Source organism: Peromyscus eremicus, chromosome 4 (assembly GCF_949786415.1).
Source record: "Peromyscus eremicus chromosome 4, PerEre_H2_v1, whole genome shotgun sequence".
In the NCBI taxonomy this organism is placed as follows: domain Eukaryota; kingdom Metazoa; phylum Chordata; class Mammalia; order Rodentia; family Cricetidae; genus Peromyscus; species Peromyscus eremicus.
Window position 1 is genome coordinate 126,503,749 of NC_081419.1, and position 20,082 is coordinate 126,523,830.

At 51.2% G+C, this 20,082-nt stretch overlaps 1 protein-coding gene across 3 annotated transcripts in view; it reads right to left on the minus strand.

The window, feature by feature from the left end:
- The window catches only part of Nol4l (nucleolar protein 4 like), a 125,123-nt gene that overhangs the window by 75,086 nt on the left and 29,955 nt on the right, over window positions 1-20,082 (minus strand). For 2 of the 3 annotated variants that reach the window (XM_059261667.1, XM_059261666.1), the window contains exon 2: window positions 497-652. In XM_059261667.1, coding sequence (XP_059117650.1) covers window positions 497-652 — 156 coding nt within the window. Of the gene's footprint in view, window positions 1-496; window positions 653-9,977; window positions 10,783-20,082 lie in introns of those variants that run through there. The other variant, XM_059261669.1, reaches the window with a different exon arrangement.

Here is a 20,082-nt window from a genome sequence, read left to right on the forward strand (position 1 = left end):
CAATTGTGACCTCCTGAAGGTAGGAGGCAGTTCTCAGACCCAGAGCCTCTGGGAACTCACAGGACTGGCTTATAGTGTGTGGTAATCTGGCTAAGCTCACACACAGGAGGCATCTAGGGCAAGCTGGCAAGCAGTCCATGCCATGCTGTGGAAGCACTGGCCCCTGCGATTCTTATTATCTGTGCTCCCCCAGCAGGCTATAAGAGGCTGAAACTGGGGAAGCGGGGCTTCCTCCCTGCCCTGGCCAGCCCCTCTCCTTCTCTCCCTCTCCCTCTCCTCAACCTGCTTCTCCTTTGTGCTCTGACCGCAGAGCCCGCCCCTCACCCTGTGAGCCATCTCTGGCTGCCATGCCCTTGCCCCATGCCCCCCTGGATCCCCAAAGGCCGCTTCATCACGCCTCAGCTCCCTGCCCCGCCTCCCCGCCCAACATGTGCGGAGCCCATGGCCTCCTGCCAAGGCCTGGGGCTGCCAGCGGAGGCAGAGACAGAAATCTCACCGCTCGGTAGGTTTTCTTCTGCCCAGCGTGCTTGGGGGCTTTGCCTGGCTCTGCGGAGCTCTCCACGTGCATCGAGTAGATGATGTCAAAGAAATCTTCCACCACAGCAACCCGCTTCAGAGAGATGCCCTCGGGCTCCGACAGGCCATCTGCCCCCTGCGACAGGGTGGACAAGCCATGTTAGTGTCAGGGCTGATGAGGGGTGAGAGCTGGGCCCTGAGGCCAGGCCACAGGTCAGGGGAGGGGGGCAGGGACTTTGCTGCTCCCTGGCCCAGCATGGCCTCCAACAGTCTGGCTAGGGGCTGGGGAGGAGAGGGAGCCCACTAGATCTGGGGAGAGGGTACCGAAGTCAGGGTGGCTGAGGGGGCTACTAAATCTACCAGCAACAATGGGCAGAGAAACAAGACAACACAAGTACAAATTAGGAAACCAAGAGGCTCAGTGTTCACAATTCAGACAGATTGTGCCAGACTCCCAGAGAGCTCTCAAATCACACGCTGTGCCAAGACCATCCTAGAAGTCTCTGGGGAGGGGGAGTGCTAATAGATGCGGCCCCATCAGGAGCTTGCCAATTAGCAGTAACCTTTCACTGTGGTCCTGGGATGGGGTCCCAGGGGACCAGCTCCCATCACCTGGGTGGCTCCTGCCTTCGCCCAGGCCTTTCTGAAAAGCTTTTCACCGCTTTCCTCCCACCCCACTCCAGCAGCTGAACGCCAGCCACAGCACCCAGGCTCTTTGTGTGGGGAGATATACAGAAAAGCAGGCTGGAGGCCATGTGGATGTGGCAGGGCTGGGAGCCTGATGGCTATGGGCCTCAAGCCTCTTATCAGGCTGGCCTGAGTGCTGTCAGCTGGCCCAACAAGGTATGCCAAGGTGGAGACTGAGTTCTTTGCAGCAAAGAGGTGTGGGAGGCACCTGCACACCCGCCCCTCTGCCACACCCCCTCTCCACCACACCCCTGGGGAGGGAAGCTATAGGGAGACTGCAGGGCACAAGTTCTAGGCAAGGCCAGTGTGCCATGAAGGTGTCTTCTGGTCCATAGAATACAAGGTACATCTGGGGACACCAGCTCTCAGCCATCACCTCCCTATGGGAAGATTGGGAAGGCTCTAGGGGGCTTCAGAGATCAAGAACAAATAGTGTGGAAGGGTTGGATGATGCACCCAAGGATACAACTCCAAGACAATCCCAGAGGATGCAGGCTTAAGGAGAGCAGCCCTGTGGAGGTGTGGAATTCATCTGCCGGCTCATACCAAAAAAATGCCTGGCACGTGGTGGGTGATTGATAAACAACTACTGTTAAGCAGGTGATTGGCTAGCAGCAGCAGAGCAATGTGGTTTGGACACATTCTACCCCACCATGATGTGTGGCCTTGACTATCTTGCATCTTTGAGCCCCATGCCCTTCATCTATAAAAAGGGAAGAAAGCAGCCGGGCGGTGGTGGTGGTGGTGGTGGTGGTGGTGATGGTGGTGGTGGTGGTGGTGGTGATGATGATGGTGCACGCCTTTAATCCCAGCACTCGGGAGGCAGAGGCAGGCAAATCTCTGTGAGTTCAAGGCCAGCCTGTTCTACAGAGTGAGATCCAGGAAATGTGCAAAGCTACACAGAGAAACCCTGTCTCAAAAAACCAAAAAAAAAAAAAAAAAAAAAAGGGAAGAAAGCACTCCATTGCCTACAAACTTCTGAGGGAGGACAAGGACAAAATGAGATACAGCACAGCACTTTGTGCCAAGCCTGGGAGGCAGGACTATTTTCACAAACACTGTTGTTAAGAAATGCTTTAGAATGAGTGTGGTGGTTATTGTCTTCATGTATATCTTTGTGAGTTTGGGGCCAGCCTGGTTGACAGCAAGTTAGACCTCCAGGGCTACATAAAGAAAAGAGGCCAAGTTTCTGAGTATATGATGGGGCTCAACACCAGAACACTACAACCTTGGGAGCTTGTGATGGTTGGAACCTGCCTGGGAACAGGACGGGCACAGATAGCTTAGGCCCTCAGACTTCGTAGCTGAAGAATACAGGCCTTAGCAGCATGCAACAGACAGACTTGGGTTTTATCCCTTGGCTTTCCAGACAGACATGCAGTGATGGTAGAACAGGAAAGTCTTTCTGCCACTGGCCTGCTTGAGGTATCTGTGGTGTGGGCTGCTGAACCCTAGAACTCCTGGGCAATATCTCTGGGTTATGGCCTCACCTGCCTGATACAACTCTCTTGCCAGTCAGGACCTATTTCATGGGGACTTATTAAACAGCAGGCATCTGTGTAAGCACATATGTGTGTGTACAATGCATGGGTTCAGGAAAGCTGCATGCTAGCCCACCCATCACTGCTCTGCAACTGTGGGCAAACTTCCAGCTTCCCTGGTGGTCACTTACGAGATGAGCTATGAAATTACACATCTTTCCAGGTTCATATTTGCCAGGACTCACTTTTACTTCCTTCTCAGGGGAGCCCAGCCCTCTGAAGACAGTCCTAAACTGTCTTTGCAGGCTCAACAATGGCCAGCTTGTTCATTAGCTGACTGGTAACTACCAGCATTTGGAGGCTCTTCAAATACTGCCCTGAACAACTGAGGCAGGTCAAATATTGTGACAGTCAGTTATAATACAATGTTAGCTTTTTGTTTTTTGAGACAAGGTCTCATGTAGCCCAAGCTGGCTTCCTTTGTGTAGCCCACACTGGCCTTGAACTTCTGATCCTTTGTTGTTGTTCATTTTTTTTTTCTTTTCTTTTTTTTTTTTTTCCGAAACATGGCTTCTCTGTATAACAGCCTTGGCTGTCCTGGAACTCACTCTGTAGACCAGGCTGGCCTTGAACTCAGAGATTTTTTTTTTTTTAAGTTTTATTTTTATTTTCTGTGTATAGGGTTTTATTTATTTATTTATTTTGTCTGCATGTATATATGCGCACCACATGTGTGAAAAGGGTGTCAGATACCCTGGAACTGGAATTACAGACAGTTGTGAGCTGTCACATTTGCTGGGAATTGAACCCACATCCTCTGGAAGGACAGGCGGTGCTCTTAACCACTGAGCTGCCTCTCTAGCCCCCGTTTCCACTTCTAAAGTGCTGGGGTTACTAGTGTGTGCTACAAGCCCAAGCTCAGCTATAGTGAAGTTCTTTAAAAGCCATTGCTGGGTGCGGTGGCACAAGCCTTTAATCCAGCATTCAGATAGCAGGGGTAGGTGGATCTCTGTGAGTCTGAGGCGAGCCAGGACTACATAATGAGTCCCAGACCAGTCAGGGATACACTGTTATACCAAGTCTCAAAGCAAACACAAGCAAACAAAACCCAACTTGTTTATGTGTATGGAGGTTTTGCCTGTTTGTATGTCTGTGCACCCTGTGCATCCTGATGTCCACTGAGGCCAAAAGAGGACACTGGATCACCTGGAACTAGAGTTACAGTCAATTGTAAGCCACAATGTCAATGCTGCTAACTAAACCCAGGTACTTTGCAAGAGCAGCCAGTGAGCCATCTCTCCAGCCTCCTCTAAATAATACACCTTTTTAAAAAAAGATTCATTTATGCATAGGAGTGCTCTATTTTGCATGTATGCCTGGATGACAGAGAAGGCATCAAATCCCATTATAGATGGTTGTGAGCCACCACGTGGTTGCTGGGAATTGAACTCAGGACCTCTGGAAGAGCAGCCAGTGTTCTCAACCACTAAGCCATTTCTCCAGGTCCCTGGAAAACACTTTTTTAAAAAAAAGATTTATTAATTTATTATGCATACAGTATTCTGCCTGCATGTGTCCCTGCAGGCCAGAAGAGGGCACCAGATCTCATTACAGATGGTTCTGAGCCACCATGTGGTTGCTGGGAATTGAACTCAGGACCTCTGGAAGAACAGTCGGTGTTCTTAACCACTGAGCCATCTCTCCAGCCCGTTGAAAACATTTTTAACTAGAGGTTTATGATGGCAAAAATGAATGAACTTCAAGAATAAATACAACTGAGTTTTTGGTCCTCAGTCTAGATGTGGTTATGCAGGTGTGCACAGTTATTAAAAAGTCTACTAAGAACACTAGTGACCTATGTTGTCTTCTATAGAGCTCTTAAACTTTAACTTGTTATTTTGTTGTTGTTGTTTTAAGACGGAGCATTTGCTGGCCTGGAACTCACTATGTAGTCCAGGGTGGCTCACAAAGATCCACCTACCTTTGTCTGCTGGGTGCTGGTATTAAAAGTGTGTGCCCCTGCGTCCAGCTCGAAATTTAATTTTGAAAAAGTATCAATTTTCAGGCTGTGTGGATAGCTCCAGGGCTAAAAATTCTTGCTGCACAGCACAGGGAATAGAGTTTGAATCCCCAGAACCCACCTAAAATGCTGAGCACAGTCATCCAAAATGCCTGAGGCCCAGTGCTGTTGGTATCGGGGAGACAGGAGGATCTCTGGGACTTGCTGGTCACCAGCCTGGCCTCTCACCAGTTCAGAGACCCTGGGTGGCTCATTTTACTTTTTCAGTTTTGTTTTTTGTTTTGTTGTTGTTGTTATTCAAGACAGGGTTTTTCTGTGTAGACCTGGCTGTCCTGGAACTCACTCTGTAGACCAGGCTGGCCTCAAACTCAGAGATCCACCTGCCTCTGCCTTCCAAGTGCATGTGCCACCACCGCCTGGCTCCCTTTCACTAGTTGATATTGTTTTCTCCTCTGGAAGATGGGCCTATCCTGACTGAATGTTCTAAGGATTGAGTGAGAATGTGTGTGAAGGGATATGTGTGCCTGGGGACATCGTTCACAGATAAAATGTTTGCTTGTAAGCAGGAAGACCAGGGTTCAGATCCGTGTAAACACAAGGAAGCTGACAAAAGAGACTAGTCTTAACAGCGAGGTCTAGGTCTGACTGAGAGACCCTGCCTGAAAAAATAAGCTTTCCACTCCAGCACCAGGGAGGCAGAAACAGACAGATCTGAGTTCCAGACCAGCTTGGTCTACGAGTGAGATCTCCAAACAATAAGTCAAATTAAGACAGAACAGTGATGAGTAAGAATTCCAACACCAGCCTCAGTCTTCCATATGCACATACATGCAAATATGCATGCACACCTGCACACATATATGAAAAAGAAATGGGGGTAAGTCTGTGTGAGACATTTGGCACATTACACTTGGTAAATGTTCATCTCCTCCCTCTGGACTCACTGAGCCTGAACACTTTGTGTTTAGGAATCTGCTTTTCTCACTCTGATCTAGTCAGCTACAAACTGGATCCCATGAGGTAATATCCACATTCAGGAGAGATGCATAGTCTTATTTAATTTAATTTAATTCTTAAATAATATGTTAAGGCTGTCCTCAAACTTGGACAGGTTAAGTTTTTCCTGAGTTCAAAATATAACTAATAGTTGTCAGGTGTAGTGGTACACCCAGGCAGAGGCAGGTGTATCTATCTCTGTGAATTTTTCTTAAGATTTATTTATTTATTATGTGTTTTGCTGCATGTATATACTATCTATCTGTCTGTATGTATGTATGTTCCAGGCCAGCCAGAACTACAAAGTGAGACCTTGTCTCAAAAAACAAACACACAAACAAAAAACTCCCAAAATGAATGCACCTAGATAGAACAGCAAAATATATTACCCAGTGCCTGTTCTGTCCCTGGCCTAGCCTCCCACCTCTATTCTTAGGCACACTTGGTTAAGCAGTGGCTTTGCACCTGGTCCAGTGTGACAATAAAATTATCCCAGGGAAACTTCAAGGGAGCATTTATCAGTAACTACCTCTTTAAAAATTGATTGCTTGGCCGGGCGTGGTGACCCACACCTGTAATCCCAGCACTTGGGAGGCTGAAGGAGGAGTTCAAGGCCAAGTCCAGCCTGGGCTATATAGAGAGTTCCAGACCAGACTGGGGGCCATACAGGAAGACCTTGTCAAAAAAAAAAAAAAAAAAAAAGATTGATTTCTTATTTTCAACTTTGGGTCCTGTCTCTAACAGGGAAGGGCTTGTAACAAACAGAACTCAGGCCACACAAGGTTTGCAGAGGCATACACTGATAGCCCTCTAGTGAGCTGTGGCCACCTGGAGGTTGTGTGCTTAACACCCTAAAGGAAGAACACCAGAATGTCTGTCTGGCCTTCAACAAGAGCCCTAGGAAGATGGTAACAAAGAGATCTGGCAGCAGTCACAGGCCCTGCATCCATGAAGGTAATGACCTTTATGGTAAATGCTGCAGGAGGGGCATGCCTTCCCTAGCTGGTAATGCAGACAGAAATATGAGAGAGCTGCTAATTAAAAGAACACAAAGTGTCTTCCCGATAGCCTTGGGAACCTTGTCCACCCCCCACCCCTGCCCTGTACTGACCATTTTGAGCCCAGGGCCTTGTACCCATCAGGCAAGCACTCTGCCGCTGAACAGCATCTCCAGACCTCTCCTTAGCCTTGGGATGCCCCAGCCACCCCACTTCTGCCTGGTACCCAAGCCAGTATCATTTAATCCCCTGCTTTAAACAAGCTGCACACTGTATTGACAAAGGAAGTTCATTGTACTTAGGGGACTGGATCAGAGAGGACCTGGACTCTCCTAACGATCCAGCTTTCAGAAATGCCAGGCGGGAATGATGGGAAAAAAAAAAAAAAACTCTATAGCATTTCATGGGGAAGAACATGAAAAATACCAGGTCAATGGGAGTTTTTTCTCTGTAGGGAAGAACATTGCCATGGTAACATACTCCAGAACCATCCAACTCCAGAACAACCAACCAGACCCAAACTAACCTAACTGGACATGGCATTCATTTTTAAAACTGTAGAGCTACTAACTTTCTTAGACGTTGCCAATTCAGTTAAAGCTAGCCCATTTGAATTCTGATCCAAAAGCTGGGTTGCACACAACTGAAGCAATCTCAAAATGTCTACTTTACATGTAACTGATATTTCAAAATATGTAGAACTCTGGTCCTCCGAGTGTGGGTCCTACATAAGCAGCATTAGAATTATATGAGTGCTGAGCGGTGGTGGCCCATATCTTTAATCCCAATACTCAGGAGGCAGAGGAAGGTGAATCTCTGAGTTTGAGGCCAGCCTGGTCTACAGAGTGAGTTCTAGAACAACCAAGACTACACAAAAGAAAGCCCATCTTGAAAAACAAAAACAAATAAACAAAAGTTTAAAAAGTGGGGGAGCTGGAGAGATGTCTCAGTGGCAAAGGCTGTTCTTCCAGAGGACCTGGGTTTAATTCCAAGCATCCACATGGTTCATCCACAAGCATCCACAACTGTCTGTGACTCCAGTTCCAGGGGATCCAACACCCTCACACAGACATACATGTAAGCAAAACATCAATGCACATAAAATATATAAAAAAGAATCATATGAGCAGTTCTTAAAAAATGGGTGTTTAGGGGCTGGGGATATGGATTGGTAGGTAGAGTGCTTGTCTAGCACGCATGAAGTCCTGGGTTCAATCCCTGGTACCACATAAACTGTACATGGTAACTTACACCCATGATACCAGCACTTACAGAGTGCAGGCAGGAGCATCAGAAGTTCAAGCCATTTTTTTTTAACTGTATAAGGAGCTCAAAACCAGCCTAGGGTACACAAGACTCTGCCTCCAAAAACAAACAAACAAACAAAATGCATATTTTCCATGGTCTACTTCAGCCTACCAAGTCTGAGGTTTTAAAAAGTCCATCCCCAAATGACTATAATGCAAGAAGATTTTGAGAAATGCTGATTACCACGTCTCCATGATTGAGACATGAAGGTAAACAGTAGTGAAACTGACACTGATTAAATACAGCTACCACTTCTGGGCTTCCAGGCCTTGTATGTTAATATTTTCATCTCTAGCAAAGGCTACCTTTCCTAATAGGGTAGGGGGAAGAAGACTCTTATTAGGCAATGTTACTATAAATTCAAGAAATCTGCCCAGAGACTTACTGTGGATCACAGGTGCACGGACAGGGACGCTGCACCCCCACTCCACCCCACCCCCACCCCCGCAAGCCTGACTTTGACTTCCTGGCAAAGTTACTTTAGGAGGGATTGGATTCCTCAGTTTTTTCAAGTGACCAGAATACTCATCAAAAGGAGACTGTTATATACAGGGTTGAAGACCAATGAGAGGAACCAGGGCATCTTGGCAGGCCATTAGGCTCCTGCCAGGTGGCCACATGGCAATCCTTGGGAGTATCCCTTGGGTCAAGCCCTCAGACGGAATCCTATCCATCTCCTACAGAAGCCAACTGAAGGGACCCCTGGCCTTGATAGCAAGCACAGTCCAATTGCTAATGGACGGCAGCTCTGCCATCATCTCTGCAACTTTGAAGTTGCTGGCTGGTAACAAGTTACATACTTATCAAGGTGAGAACACTGTTTCAAGCCACGGGACACCTTTTAGCATAGTTTCACCACTATAAGAGGGAACTATGCTTCCCAGCCACAAGGAGGCCTTGGTTGAGAGGATGTCCTTAAAATATGCGCTCTTGGTGCATTCCAGATCCAACTCTTTTTTTTTTTTTTTTTTTTTTTTTTTTTTTTGGTTTTTCGAGACAGGGTTTCTCTGTGTAGCTTTGCGCCTTTCCTGGGACTCACTTGGTAGCCCAGGCTGGCCTCGAACTCACAGAGATCCGCCTGGCTCTGCCTCCCGAGTGCTGGGATTAAAGGCGTGCGCCACCACCGCCCGGCCAGATCCAACTCTTAACGAGGCATGAAAATCAACGGGATTGCTGCTACAGGACAGCATCAGTCAGCAGAACACACCCCAGGGGACAAACCTTTGGCTTCCACTTGTGTGGGAGTTTGGGACTTCAGGGGGTTGATTGCGCAGGCAAACTCAATGATGCTGCTCCATCCCATCTAGGCCAGCCAGAAAAGAGGCTGAGAACACAGCAAAAGGCACTGGGCATGCTCCTCCCAGGCACTGACAGGGCTTGTTCCCCGCTTTAATCAATTTGGCCAGGACTTGAGTTTGGGAAGTTTCAGGATAAGGGAGTCTTATTCCAAGCCCTGAGCAGAGCTAAAGGAAGAACCTAAGGGGAGGAGTTAGCCCCCTGCAGAGGAGCCACAGAGGGGTAGGAAGAGGTGGAGAGATCTTAAAACCACGGAAAACCGAGAGATGGAAAAGCAGACTGAAAGAGCATCACCCCAGCCTCTGAAAGTCTCTCTCAGAGTCCCAGGAGAAGCTTCTGATGACTTGTAAGGCTGCAATCAGATGGCCAAGGAGGGCCCTGCTCAAATACAAGTGACAGTGTTTTTATTTCTCTTGACTCGAAATATTACCTAACTGAAAACAAGCAATCCCTTCAAAAAAAAAAAAAAAAAAAAAAAGGCTCACACTGGAATTCTCTGGCCCCCAGTGCCCCTGAGCTCTTCAGATCTGGAGGGGGCAGTGGGAGGAACCCCTCCCCACACCCATAAATAAATGCATAAGCAAGGCACTGAGGACTCAATGTAGCACCTGCCTCTTATCCACCCTTGTGCTCAATCTCCAACTGTTAGTGCGGAGCACTGCCATCGAGTCGCACCTGCCATCTGGAACAGCCTCACATATTCCAAGACCTCCTTTCTGCTTCGCTGAACCTCTATCTTCTTTCAAATCACGCCGCGGACCAACATGCACGCCCGGGCCCACAGAGAAAGTGCCTGGGATGGACCCCGAAGCCACAGCGAGGTGCCACATCCTTCAAGCCGCTCCCAGGAGCCTTTTCCTTTTCTGCTCTTCTTTTTTCTTTCTTTTGGCTTTAACTCTGGGGTTCCTGACAGGGGAGGGGAAAGGGAGGGAGTGCAGCGGGCTAAGGCAACCCTTTTGGGAAAGAGAAGGGCGGGGGAAGTAAGTGCCAGGCGGGGATGAAGCCTCCCTTGGGAGATACTGCAGGGTCAGGGAGCGGCCTGATCTGAGCAGTAAGAGTGCTCCTAGAAGTGAGTCAGAGCCTGATGGCAATCCAGCCCGGCCCTCAGACGAGGAAGGGGCTGCGCCTCAGTTTCCTCAAGCGCGAAATGACACCAAGTGCGCCATGGCTTTCACCATCTCACAGGAGGGCTGCAGGAACCCCGAACGAAGCACAAACATGCCTGCCCTCTTGAGACATTTCATAAATGACCGCTGTCGTCACCCCTGCAGCAGGGGCGCCCTCTGAGACTCTGGGGTCCCGCCTCCCTCGGGGACCGGACCTCCGAACGGGTTCTAGGTAGGAGAAGGAGGAGGAGGCTCTGAGCCCGACAGGTCCCTCCGGACCTAAGCTGGAGGCCCGGGTGCGCTAACGAGCAGGGGGCCCCAGGTGCGGGCCCCACCCCGGGCTGGGGGACCGAGGGGGAGGGGCGCGTCCCGCGCTAATGACTGTTGACAGCGCGCGCAGGGGCCGGCGGGCCGCGCGCGCCGCTGACAGCTGCTTGGGCGGGATGAGGGGCAGGGGTGAGACCGCTCGCACTCCCCACGGCGCACGCGCGTGCGCTCCCGGAGGGAAGGGGCGGGGAGACAGGCGCGCGCGCGCGCGAGTACGCGCGCGTGCGTGTACCGGCCCCCGGTTCCGAGGGCCTGCTGGAGCGGCTCGTGCGGCTCCTCGCGGGCAGGCAGGTAATGAGAGTAACCATGGCAACCCACCAGAGGAAGTGTATTCTGCAGGAGACGTTAATCCCCTCTCCCCGGAGCTGGGACAGCCTGACTTTCCATTCTCACACAGTAATTAGATACCAGCTGTCAGTGCAGGGGGGACGGCTCCGCGGCTGCTGCCCGGCTGGGGAGGGGGTGCACAAAGGGGTAGGGGGACGCGGGGAGGGGGGCGTTAAAGACACAGGGACGCTTTGCGGCCGTGCGCCCAGGGCACCCGCTTCCTGGCGCATGCCCGCGCACCTGGAGACCCCGCCCGCTCGGGGGCCCCGCCCATCCCACGCGCACCTGCTGCGCGCGCCCGTCCACCTTCTCCCTCCCTGCTCCTGCCCCGCCTCCTCGCTCTCGGCACACCTGCCCTGCTCCGCCCTCCACCCCGACGCTGCCCACCTGTCCTTTGTGCGAGGCGGTACCACTGGATCCTTCAGGGACTGCCCGCTATGTGCCAGGCGCCGTGCCAACCCTGAGCTCGCGCAGTCCTCCCAGACCCTCCGAGGTAAGCGCCTCGCTGCTCCTCTCCCAAGGCTCAGCGGGGTGTGGCCATTTGCCCAGGGTCATGCAGACTTGAACACCCATTCTGATGGCTCCCATTTGGCCACGGAGCCACAATGCCTTCCCTTCACGTTCACATCTGTTACAACCCTGGGACTTCTCAACTGCTCTGGGGGACAAAACAATCACACTGGTGGCTGGCATCATGATGCACCTACTATGTGCCAAACGTTCACTGCCTCATTTCACCTTCCAGCAACCCTGGAAATTTATTACTCTCCTCTTACAGGTGAGGAAAGAGATGCAGAAAACTGACGGTCGCCTTCAAACCCAGGCAGCCCTACTCCAGGCTCCATGCCCCAGCTACTGTACTGGGATCTATTAACCCACCTCTGGATTTGAGGTGGCTGCAATCCAGCTCACGTCTTTGCCCTGTTTCTCCTGGCTCAGCTTACTCGAGTCCTGTCCCCAGCATTGTTACAAGTCACCTCTCCTAGTCCCTGAAAAATCCAGGAAGCTTCTAGGCCTGAAGCCACTGTTCCTAATTTATGTTCAGCCTCCCAGAAACCCTAGGTCTCAGCATACACAGCCACTTGGAAGTCATTCCCTTCTCGTCTCCCAGATAGAAAAACTAAGACAAACCAAGGCAGGAAGCTGGCCCACGGCGTGATGGAACCTTGGGAAAGAGGTCAGTCCCCTCAGACTCAGTTGGACCCAGAGCCTCCCACCCCACAATAAGGGGGGCATGCCAAGGAAAGGCAGGAAGTACAGATAAGCAGAGCCAGCTCTTGGGACCCAATGGCGGCCAGTGTCTGGGGCAGGAGGACGCTATTTGATCCCTTCCCCACTGCCCTGACCATGACCTCTTCTCTCTCTGTCTCTCTCTCTCATCCATGATGGACAAGGCAGCCAGCACCCTGGGCTGCGGCAGAGAACCCGGTGTTCCCCAATTGGGCTTCTTTCCAGTGTGAAAAGGGGGGGGGGAGGCTAGGCCCAGGGCTTTAGGGACAGGGGTACCCCTGGGGCAGCCCCACCCTATACGAGCCTTGGCTTAGCAGCTCCAGCTCAGGGTTTCCTGCCTCCTCTCTCCCCATCTCTCAGTAGCAGAGCAGCCTAAATTTGGCTCGAGGAGGGAATGGGGGAGGTGGCAGCAGGCGGGTGCTATCAGAGGCCAGGGCGTAGCTCCCGTCTAGCCGGCTGGCATTTTTGCTGTCTGGAGGAGGGCAGGGGGGCCTGCGGCAGGCAGCCCTCTCCCGGAAAGGGAGATGTTCGTACCTTCTGACACACAGAGTAATGTGCAAACGACATGCAAACTGAGTTTCAAATCAGCATCTCAGCCAGAGAACAGCTTGGTGCTGCTTTAGGGATGAGAACAGGGCCAGAAGCCTCCCTGCCAGGGGCTTGAGTCGGGGTCAGGGACACAGCTGGTCTAAGGCTGGGCCTTAGGAGAACTCTGCTTCTGACCAGTTACAAAACCCATTCCAGTGGCTGAGTACCAACCCAAGGGCAGGGCCTTGACTTTCTCTGTCTGCACTGCCAGAGTTGAGCACTCTCTGTTGCATGGTACAAGTAGCCACCCTGTTCAAGTCTGACCCTGGCTTGCCACTGGACAAGTGGGTCAACTCCTCAGTGGGGCGTCGCCTTGTAGATAGCCACTGTGCTTCTAGAAGTTGGGCACAGGAAGTGGCCTGGAAAAAAAACCTGTGCTTTAGAATCAAGCGTAGGTTTGGCTCAACATGTGAGGCACTCCAGTCTTACTGGCCCCACATCTGGAAAATGGGTTCAGAACCTCATGGTCAGCTGTGATGTCCATGGGCTGGCCTTGCACACTGTGGGCATACTACAGGTCTCCACTGACACTCACTGCTCTCTCTGCATGCCTCTGTCTCACCAGCTCTGTCCCAGTTCCGTCTTTTCTCTGTCCCTCTGCTTGGGTTTTCTTATCTTTAGGTAGTTGTGAGCCCCTTGCTTTGGTGACCTTGGACAAGTCTGTGTTTATGAATAGACCAAAAGGGGCTAATGAGAGGTGGATAATGGGCTGTGTGCGTCTTAGACTCAGTTGATATGTGCCTGGGGCAGCTCTTCTTTCCAGCCCTCCACTATCCCATCCCAAGTGACCGGGAGGGGTGGGCTGGCCCTCAACACTATCGGGATGGGGAGGTGGTGGGCCCCACTTCTTGGTAACTCTGTTTAACCCTAGATAACTGCTCCCCTGCTCCCTCGGTTGGCGCTGATATGAGCTGAATCCAACTTCCTGCCACCCAAAAGCCACTTCCTGCCAAACTTGAGCTGATACCAGAAGAACTTGTTTTCTGTATACAGAGCAGTCCCTGATGGGGTTGTTTTTGCATTGGCCAGTCTACCTGGTAGGGCTGGGTGGGGGAGGATGGGAACTCTGCCCTCCTTACCTACTGCACCCACCTGTCCCGTCCTAGCGCTGCTTGTGTGCTGGCCAGCCATCCCAGCCAGGTGTTCCACTGGGCCCAGACAATGTTTAGGCCATGGCACACAGTCTGACCCAGCCACATACAGCCAGTCTGAGAACACCGTGTGGGGGTGAGGCCACCAGAAATGTGAGTGACTGTCAACACATGATAACAGTCATAGTTGCATACATGAACACATGACCTCACAGTCACACAACCATATGGAGTCTTGGGACAGTCTCACACACAATTAAATGCAGTCACACTCACAGTGCATGGTATCAGAACCCCTGGCTTCATCACATACACCCAAGGTCAGCAAGAGTATGTCAACAAATACTCTCTGAGGTCTGCCTGGGCAAGGCCTTGGACTAACCCTAATGAGAATAGCTGGAATAGCCCTACCACCATGCACACATTACAGATGAGTGAACCAAGTCTTAGAGAAGCAGCCCATAGAGGCCCCAACTGCTCACTGCTGTTCCAGCCAGCCCAGCTGCCCCCGTCTATACACAGACTATTTCCTCAGCCTGGAGTACCCTTCTGGCTTATTCCTTTAGAACTGTCTACTCACACAACTCTTCTACAAAACTCAAGCAGCTCCTGTTCATTCCCTCAGTCTGGGTCATTCACAAAAGAGCACATCTCCCTTTGGCTTTAAGGGACAAGGAGACACAGCATTTTGTCCTGGCTTCAGCCATATTCTGTTCTGTGGTATAGAGTAAGTAGGTGCTCAGCAACTATTTCAGAATTGAAAATACTACTAAGGACAGAGTCTGCACTGGAACCCAGGACACCTGAGGCTGGAGCTCATTTCTATGTTACTATGCTTTTCATACTGCCCAAAGACCCTTTAGCAACAGTGATGAATGAACGAATGAATGAATGAATGACCCAAGCTCTCAAGATCGTAGGCCAGTGATCCCCAGGCTAACCTCCTTCATTTCCTGGCAGTGTGGACATGAGCCAAGCTCCAGGCCCCTTGGATAGTGGCAGGGCTGACGGCCGCCTAAAGCCGGCTGTCAGAAGCTTGTCTGGCCAGAGCTGCCAGCAGGGGAGACCAGCTGGCAGTGCAGGGTCCATCGGCCCAGGCCTGGAATCTGAGACGCCCTCAGAGGCCCAGCTTCTCTTTGGGCCCCCACAAACTGGCCTTTGTTCCTGGGCTAGCCAAGACCGGCAGCTTGGGCTTTCTCTCTGCCTGCGGCACCCGCGCTGAGCTGGCGAGGTAAATGGGCCAGCCTCCCCTCTGTCCATGCCCAGGACGTTGCTTCAGGACTAAATGGAGATGTAATTTTCTATACAAATCCATGACAATTTAGATGGAGTGATTGTAATTGGCTTTTCAATGGAGGTTTTGTCCAGCGCTGGTGGCTAGAACTGGGTGGCCTGTTTGAGGCAGGCTCCATTTAAATGACAATAAAGCAATAATATTGAGGACTTGTACGGCGCCCAGTGCCCCTCCTGAGCCCTTGAGGAACCTCATGTTTATGGATCTGCTCCTTCCCGAGGGCTGTCTGGACAACAGGGTGCTGGGGGTCACTGTGGCTAGGAGAGGGGTGGCTGCACCTTTGGGTTTCAGGGAACAGCTGCAGAATGGCTGGGGCAGGGGCCACATCCCTAACTACCTGTTCCCTCATTCGTTACACACCCACTAGCCAGGACCTCCCAGGGCTGGAGGCTAGCCCAGGTGTTGGGGTGCTAATAACCTCCCAGGTAGGGCAGAGGGAGGAGTCTGCTATGTCTCAGTATATCACAGTGTGGCAGTCATGACAGGGGCCCCAGGGAGTACAAGCCAAAGCTTGGCCCTCTTGTGACTGGCTTCCTGAGTGCCTGTAGCTGAGTTTCCCAGCCCTGAGGTGGAGTGCAGTGGATGTCCCAGGGAGGATGGAATGTGTGCAGGCCGCAGCCCAGTACCTGGCATGTGAAAGGTGCTATATATAGTCATTGCCGGTACTCACTGACCGCTCCTGCTCAGCTCAGGAAGACTGGCTGGTGACCTCGGGCAGGACACATGGCTAAATCTCTTCAGACTTTCGTTGGCTTCTCTTTAAAATGGAGCTTCTAGGGGAGCTGACCCTATGGGGTTCTGAAGAGTAAGGCGAGGGCGTGTCCAAGCACTTAGCACACACAGGTCAGGCTCCAAGAATGTCCGCTCTCCTCACTGCCTCCTGCCTCCAGCAGCTTCTATGAGGACAGCACTGAGTGTGGGGACCCACGGCAAGAGGAGCAAGCTGACAGGAGCCACCGTGGGGTTGCCTCTGTCGCCTGCAGATGCAATGGGAAGGAACGATCTTGGGGAGGCTGTGCGGAAGAAGACTTCACAGAGGAAGCAGCATTTGGCTGGACCGTTTTTGCCAAGAGGAAGGGCGTCTACAGTGCTACTAGGAAGGTTCTGCAGCATGGTCACTAGAAGGAGCGATTCTCACCTGTCGGTGAGGTGTGACGGCCACAAAGACTCTGTTGAAGTGACAGTGTTCAAGTCACTCTAGAGGGCAAGCAGCCTGGGCAAGACAGCATGGAAGCTGGTCTGGAAGCCCTGTCTTTACTGCCAGTGGAACAGGCAGCCACAGAGAAAATGTAAGCAGGTAGTGACATATCCAGATTCTTATTTATTTATTTATTTATTTATTTATTTATTTATTTATTCATTCATTCATTCATTCATTCATTCATTCATTCATTTATTTATTATTTGAGGGCATTGCACTTTAGGTCAGAGTGACCTATGTAGCCCGGGCTGGTCTGGAACCTCTAGCAATCCTCCTGCCTCAGCCTCCCAAATGACAGGCATGAGCCAATAGACTCTTTCTGGCTGCTCATCGAGAACGGGCAATGGAGAAAGGGATAAAGAGAGAGAAGGAGGCTTTAGAGCTGTGGGTGGATCACTGGCGGAAAGGCGGTGTTAGATCTGAGAAACACAGACACCGGGTAACTGTGGGGTAGATGAGAAGGCAGAAATGTGGGCTGTGACAGGGGGTGGGGGTGCCAGCACCAAGGGCCACGTGGCCATCGAGGTGGGAGCAGAGGCTGTATGCGGCTAGAATACAAGCAGGGGTGATGGGAAGACAGGCGAGGGCCAGCCCCTCCTGCCCACGCCAGGTCAGGACTCTGGGGCTTATTCCTGAAGGCAATGGGGCATCACATTAATTTTCTCCAGGCAGGAAAAGACCATGCTGAGATTTGTGGTTTTTGAAAGATCATTTTGGTGGCAGGGTAGAGGGTGGGAAGTGGCAGGTGGGCGAGGCTGGAAGGAGAGAGGCGGGAGGGTGCTGGTTAAAGAGGCACTCAGAGGCCTCTGAAGCACCCAGGACATCTTCTAACTCCAAGAAAAAAACTGCTTTCTCAGCGAGGACTAAAACCAGGCCGAGTTCACACAGCAAGTCAGTGGCAGACAAGATCTCTCCTGGCCAGCTCAAGCACCCTGGTCACTGACAAAAGCCATCATGAATATTTTACTTGAACTGTCAGTCCAGAAACTACTATGTCACCAGGAGATGGCACTGTGATTGTTCCCATTTTCCAGATGAGGGACCGGAAGCTCTTAAGGGCTGTCACTCAGCTCATATAGGGACCCACAGCTGGGCCTCAATCCAGGCAGCCTGACTCACTCATACACACCAGAGAACCCTAACCAGGAGGCCACAGGCCCAATGGGGGCTATGGATATGTTTCAGGGACCTGTAGGAGTGTATTACAATTTTTTTTTTCCCGGAGCTGAGGACTGAACCCAGGGCCTTGCACTTGCTAGGCAAGCACTCTACCACTGAGCTAAATCCCCAACCCCTACAATTCTTAAGTTATTGCTAATATTAAAAAGTTGAAGCATTCCACAGAAGGAGAAAGCCTGAAATTAAGACAAGATCTCTTTATGTTAGCATCCTCAGGGGTCTTGTCTATCTCCTGGTCATCTCAGAGTGACACCAGGTTCACAACAACAGCTTGGGCCTCTTCTCTGCTCCAAACAGTCAACTGGACAGCTCTGAAAGCAAGTCTTATCCAGAGAGTCTCTGTGAGACCAGGAGAAAACATGCTCTTGTCCAGCAAGCATTTGGTCCTTCCTCTCCTGTCCACAGACAGCCCCAAGCCCTCACCACTCAGCCTGCCGCACCAAGGGCCTTCTCCAGTGTCTCTTGCTCAGGCCAGGCACCTGGAGGGATCTTGACTCTCCTCTCTTACACACCCACTTCCTGTCTGTTTTCATCTTTGAGCTCCATCCAGTATCCAAGGGTATCCTACCACCTGCCAACCCTGGGCACCACAGGAGCCAGGGAGCAGCATGTGCTAGCGGTTCAGGGTCGGCGTCTACGCTCACTCTCTGGGTCTGTTCTGTGAAAGGGCAGGGCAGGGCAACTCACTCCATTCCCGTTATCCTTCATCCTTCCATCCAGATTTGGGAGCTCAGCAAAAGCCTGAGTGATAAGACACTAGGTAAAAATTCTAATTCCTGCTGGATGTGGGGGTGCATGCCAATCCCAGATCTGGGGGCAGAGGCAGGCAGATCTCTGTGCGATCAAGGCCAGCCTGGTCTACACAGTAAATTCCAGGTCAGCTAGAGATATGTAGTGGGACCCTGTCTCAAAAAAAAAAAAAAAAAAAAAAAAGTTTCTTTTTGAATTCCCAAGTTGAAAGTGTGGCTCAGAGACAAAGGCACTTGGCTAGCAATTACGATGCCTGGTCCAGGACAGGTAGGACACAGGAAGAAAGTGTGGGTATCTGAAATGATGAGTTTGGCTTTCAGTACCCTGGGTCAGGTCAGAGTTCTGTGAGATGGCCTCACAATATCTTCTCGGGCCTGGCATAAAGCAAGTGCTCACAACTCATCTGCTGAAAGAACTAGTGATGAGCGATGAGCCCTCCAGATCCCCCAGAGAGCCTGAGCATCCATTCACTCAGAAGGCCTTGGAATTCCCAGTCAGAGACAGGACACATGCTCTACTACCAGCCACCACATGGAGCATGCACTGTGTGCCAAGCACAGGCCTCAGAGCCCTGTGCTCTTCACTGTGACCCCAGGAAGCAGCAGCAGCAACTACTTTTTATGGCTGAGTAAACTACAGGCAGGAGAGGCTAAGTGACAAAAATGGCCAAGGTCATATAGCTCATAAGTGGCAGAGCTAGAAACCAACCCGGGCTGCCTGACCCCTGACCTCTCGTTCTTCAGCATTACTCAGGCTGCTCCTCAAGAAGAAATAAGGTCTAGAGAGAGAAGACTGTTCAGGTTGCAGATGGGACATGCCGAGCAGGACTGCCAGCACCATGGTGTCTTCGGACTTTCTGTTCTGCCGCCAGCTCACAAATAACGACACAGAGACTTACTATTAATTATGAAAGCTTGGCCTTAGCTGAGGCTTGTTCCACTAGCTCTTATGACTTAAATTAACCTGCTTTTATTAGTCTAGGTTTTACCATGAGGCTTCTTACCTCTCTTTCATTCTGTATGTCCGACTCCCTCCACGTCTCGTTGGCGGCTCCCTGTGCCTCGATTATCCCCTACTTCCTCTCCCTGCCGAAAGTCCTGTACCTCCTGCCTGGCTATCGGCCGTTCAGCTCTTTATTAAATCAATCACAGCAACATACAGTGTACAAGTATCCCACAACACCATGGCCCTTTCCGTAGCTGCTGTGTATCTGACGTCAGCCAGAGTGCCAGGCTTTCAAGCTACTCTGGTGGCCCCCACAGCTCCCACAGCCCCCACCTTGGGATCAAGGCAAATCTGGCATTCCTACCACCACCACCCCTGCTTGACTATGGACCCTTCATGTGACAACACCACCATCCCAGGCAGGATGTGCCTGCTCGTATAGCAGTGGCTCCGCTATTGAGAGAGACCAACAGCCTTCCAATTGGATTTAAGGCCCATTCTACAAGAGGGAGTTCCAGCCTGGTACTGTAAGCCAGAATAAAAGTCTGTGGCTGGGGAAGTCATAGGTCCCAATGGGAAAGCAACTTTTGTTTTTCCTAGATGGATGTGATATGTCTGTTAAACGTGTATTTATGCCCATAGATCAATGTTGTTATCAGCTCACTCATGACCATTGGAGAAGCTCCTGAGAACCGTTACTGTGACATGTGAACTACTTCTTAGCCATAGGTGGACACCTACA